Below are 4,292 nucleotides of genomic sequence, written 5' to 3' on the forward strand. Positions count from 1 at the left end.
GGGGGCGCGGGACCCGCGCGCGGGCGCGGAGGCGGGCGGGGAGGTCCCGCAGCCCGCGCCGCCGCCAGCCGCCCCGAGCCGCGTGCGCGCGCGGCCGCATCAGCTGAACGCGCGGCGCGTGTCACGTGGTGTGCGTGTCGAAGGTCACGGCGCGCTCACAATGGAGCTCTCAGAGTCTGTGCAGAAAGGCTTCCAGATGCTGGCGGATCCCGGCTCCTTCGACTCCAACGCCTTCACGCTTCTCCTCCGGGCGGCATTCCAGAGTCTGCTGGACGCCCAGGCGGACGAGGCCGTGTTAGGTAAGCCGCTCGGCTCGGCTCGGAGCTGGATCCGCCGGGGTGGAGGGGCGCTCGAAGAGGAGCCGGCGGAGCGAGAAGGGGAAAGCCCCGGGAAGAGGAAGTCTCCGGGCTTTGCCCTTCGCTCCGGACGGAGTGTTGGGGATGTGGCTTTGCCAGGACTCAGAGCAGACTCTGAGCATTGTTTTGGCCCCACTTGGCACCTGCAGAGAGCCAACTCCACATTCCTGGCCCGGTTTCCCTCCCAGTCTCTTTGTTCTTTTGTAAAGCCGGTGTTCAAGTCTTGTTTGTGGCCTAAACATCTAAGGTGTTTAGCCTTGTCTGAGGCTGCGGCTGTTTTGACAGTTGGACTTCATCTGGGGAGCTCCCTGCAATTCAAGCTTCCAGGGCTAGGCTAGCAAAGGTTTAAAAGGGTCTGTTTCCGAAGTAATTACTAGGTCAGATAGTGTTGACATTTGCCAACTTAGAGCATACCTCAAGTTGCTGTGATCACTCCAGCGCTCTAGTTCAGCATGTTTTACACAGGTTCTACGCCTAGAACCTTAAACTATGATGCACAATACTTTGTTCCGCCCCAGTTACCAGGATGCCAGTGTCTTTTAAGCGATCCGGTCAGTGACTGCGGAGGTGCAGTGTCAGTATGGATTGAAGACATATTTTAAGAGAGATCGCTTTTAGATGATTTTCTTAAATATAAATATCCCAACAATTCAAATTTTCTTTTTCTGTAGTTTCATAAACTAAACACTTGTACAAAAAGTATGAAAGTGGAAGTTCTTTAAACGAAAATAGTAACCACCACCTGGGCTAATCTCAAAAAAAAAAAAAAAAAGATGACTGTCAAACCCTGAAAGTACTAATATAATTTTGAAATTTGTATCTTATATTCTGAACTCATGCCCTACCTTCTACCCCCTGATGTATTGTTCATGGAGCCAGTTACCCTAAACTCATCATTTTTAGGATGGAAGTTTATTCTAAAATTGACACCATGTAAAATATTTATCTTGTTTTTCCTTTGAATTTACTCCAGTGTCAGAATGACCATTGCATTGTTATATTTTCTTTGGGGGCTATAGTATTTTTTAGTAGTAAAAATATTAAGGCAAAATAAGTTAATTGAAACTAGTAATAGTAGAGTTCTTGTGTTTTTATTGTTTTTCGCTTGACCTTGTTGCTCATCTCATTTCCTTATAATTGACTGTCCTTATAGTTGAATTTTTTTTTTATCTTGTTAAAGGGTTTTTAAACCCAGATTAAAATATCCTTTTTAGGAACATGACTATAAAGAATTTATTATCATAGGCATCACTGGAAGTTAATTTATTTTAGATCATCCAGACTTGAAACATATCGACCCAGTGGTTTTAAAACATTGTCATGCAGCAGCTGCAACTTACATACTAGAGGCAGGAAAGCACCGAGCTGACAAGTCAACTCTAAGGTACAGGATTTATTTAAATATCCATTTATTTTCAAATACTACCTTAATGATTTCAATTTCAGTTTTAAAAATGGAGACAGAACTTTGGCTTTTTTTTTTCTTTCTTTCTTCTAGCACTTATCTAGAAGACTGTAAATTTGACAGAGAGCGAATAGAAGTGTTTTGCACGGAATATCAGGTTACTTACTTTAAAATTTTAAATTAACAGTACAATTTTTCTTTTACTCTGTTGTAAAGATCTGTTTTTTTTTTTTTCTTTCTTTCTTTCTTTCTTTTTCCTCTCCAGAACAATAAGAATTCCCTAGAAATCCTACTGGGAAGGTAGGTACTGTATAAGGTGTCAAGCTGAGGCACTTTTCACTTGCAGGTATGAATGGAGAGTGTTGGTGTGAAACAAGATCTTCGAGATCTTGACCCAAAGAAAAGGAGCCAAAGGGCATGTCAAACAATTGAAGTTAAGCTAATGTTTTTAAAGATAGTTTATTGAGATGATTTTCAAATGCTCTTTTACCGTTCAGAATTTAAAAATAAAGTTTAACAATGGTTTAAATTCAGAATGGATTAAAATGGAGTTGGGGGTGGAAAGTAGAGGCATTCTTAGTAAATATAAATAACTGAAAAGTTCTGAGGAGACTATGTACAAAGTTATCATTGCATCTTTCAGTATAGGCAGATCTCTCCCTCATATAATGGATGTTTCTTGGCGCTTGGAATATCAGATAAAGGTAAAGTTTAAGAAACTTCTCTGGGGGGGATTTAGGGAACGTCTTAAAACCTAGAGTTTAAGGCTGTTACGTGTTTGTTGTGTTATTTTAGACCAATCAACTTCATAAGATGTACAGACCTGCATATTTGGTGACCTTAAGTGTACAGGTATTTATAGATAAGTCTTATCCAATAATGAAATTTATAATTTCATTGATTTAAATAAACAGCGTTTTTTGTTGTGTGTTTTTTTTCCTGCCCTAGAACACTGATTCCCCATCCTATCCAGAGATTAGTTTTAGTTGCAGCATGGAACAATTACAGGTACAGTATTAGGATCTATAAATATGCCTGTCTTTTTATAAATGTTTACTTGAGAGTTATACTCTTGGAAAGTTCAAAAGAAAATTAATCTAACCATTTGTCAGCAGATAATGAAGATTGGTTAAGGATTTAATGGGAAAGGGGTATCAAAAGTAGTATTTTAAGATAGGCTTCACTTGAAATTAAGATGTTATTAATAGAGAATTGGTCTGTATTTGCTGTTCTTGCTGATTAAAATAAACTTCTGTAGTGTTTAGTGTAAATTTCTTCTATTCATGATGAGTTTGATCCAATAAGATAAAGCAAAATTAAGAGCATGGCTTCGAAAATGTCTTTGCTTTCAGAAATTGTAAACTGTCAAAACTGGATTTTGAAACAGTGTTTTTTAATGACTTTTTATAAAGGGGGAAGTATACATAACATTCTAAAACTGTTTATATTGCCCATTTAAGACGGGAAATTCAAAACTACATTGATTAGTGGATATGACAACGAATTTATTTCATAGCTTTTAAAAAATGAAGATCATTACTGGAAATTTAGGTGAAATTGAATTTTTCAAAGGCATCTTCTGCAGAGTCGTTTTAATGTAACCATGAATCAAACTTTCAACTTTCAGAAAATGTGTATACAGCATCTTTGTTAGATAACTTGAGAAAATTCTGATGTATCTGGGCGGTTAAGGATCCAGTTAGAAATCATGTTTCAGTGTGAGGGCAAATAACCGTTTTGAACATGAGGTATTTCTGAGGAAACGCTTCTTTTGCCCGATAGTAGTTTGTCAAAGGTTAAAATCTTGTTGAATTTTAAACTTGTTTGGAAGGTGTGTCCTGACTTTTTTTCTTGCATCTTTCTTGAGCTTGGATACTTCTTTCCATGTTTTATCCTAAAAACGTGGTATTGTATACACGTCTTTTAGGACTTGGTGGGGAAACTTAAAGATGCTTCGAAAAGCCTGGAAAGAGCAACTCAGTTGTAACTTGGTGAAGTTAACGATCCGCCCGAGTGCAGAGGAAAACCAGAAACGCCTTGCCTTCAGCTGAACCACTGTTTGTGCGAGCTGGATGTCCTTTTCAGTAGAAAAGAATTTTCCTTTTGAATTTATACCATTCATCAATTTTGACACTTTAAAAACGTGTGAAAGGGTTAAGAGGGAAAGATACTGCCCAAGTATTTGAATCGTTTAGTAGTAACTGTCCATTTATCCTATTTTGATCTTTTTCAAGTCTAATGAAAGGAAGTAGACAGTATTACACCCTGAATAAATAAGGTGTTGTTTTCCACAAAGACTGATGATATTTTGTTTGGATCTGAGTTCGTGTGTTAATTATTACTTTGTGTGAAGCTAGATAGGAGTAGTGTGAACTTTTAACGATAGCCTTTTCTCAGGATTAAAGTTAAACACGGAGGAAACGATGCGATCTCCTGGGTCTCTCGCAGACTCCTGCTTCGGGGCTCCAGGGGCGGGCGCGGGCGGCCGCCCGGCCCGTTACCTGCGCCCGAGGGCTCGCCCAGAGCCCGAC

The 4,292-nt window shown here is 39.6% G+C and overlaps 1 protein-coding gene across 1 annotated transcript; it reads left to right on the forward strand.

Annotated features, from left to right (window-relative positions):
• Positions 1 to 114: 114 nt before the first annotated feature.
• COMMD3 (COMM domain containing 3) lies at positions 115 to 4,062 on the forward strand. The gene is made up of 8 exons (XM_032148558.2): positions 115 to 299; positions 1,629 to 1,740; positions 1,855 to 1,918; positions 2,027 to 2,061; positions 2,405 to 2,465; positions 2,557 to 2,613; positions 2,710 to 2,769; positions 3,689 to 4,062. The coding sequence occupies exons 1-8, from the start codon at positions 161 to 163 to the stop codon at positions 3,746 to 3,748; spliced, it is 588 nt and encodes a 195-aa protein (XP_032004449.1). The 5' UTR covers positions 115 to 160; the 3' UTR covers positions 3,749 to 4,062.
• Positions 4,063 to 4,292: the final 230 nt, after the last annotated feature.

The sequence above is a fragment of the Hylobates moloch genome, unplaced genomic scaffold (genome assembly GCF_009828535.3).
Source record: "Hylobates moloch isolate HMO894 unplaced genomic scaffold, HMol_V3 SCAFFOLD_5892, whole genome shotgun sequence".
Taxonomy (NCBI): domain Eukaryota; kingdom Metazoa; phylum Chordata; class Mammalia; order Primates; family Hylobatidae; genus Hylobates; species Hylobates moloch.

Bases quoted from the DNA above. Each gene is read 5' to 3' on its own strand.
- COMMD3 (XM_032148558.2), top strand. From the start codon at position 161: ATGGAGCTCTCAGAGTCTGTGCAGAAAGGCTTCCAGATGCTGGCGGAT. The intron at 1,741-1,854 runs GTACAGGATTTA...TCTTTCTTCTAG, and splicing joins GCTGACAAGTCAACTCTAAG to CACTTATCTAGAAGACTGTA. The intron at 2,770-3,688 runs GTACAGTATTAG...CACGTCTTTTAG, and splicing joins GCAGCATGGAACAATTACAG to GACTTGGTGGGGAAACTTAA.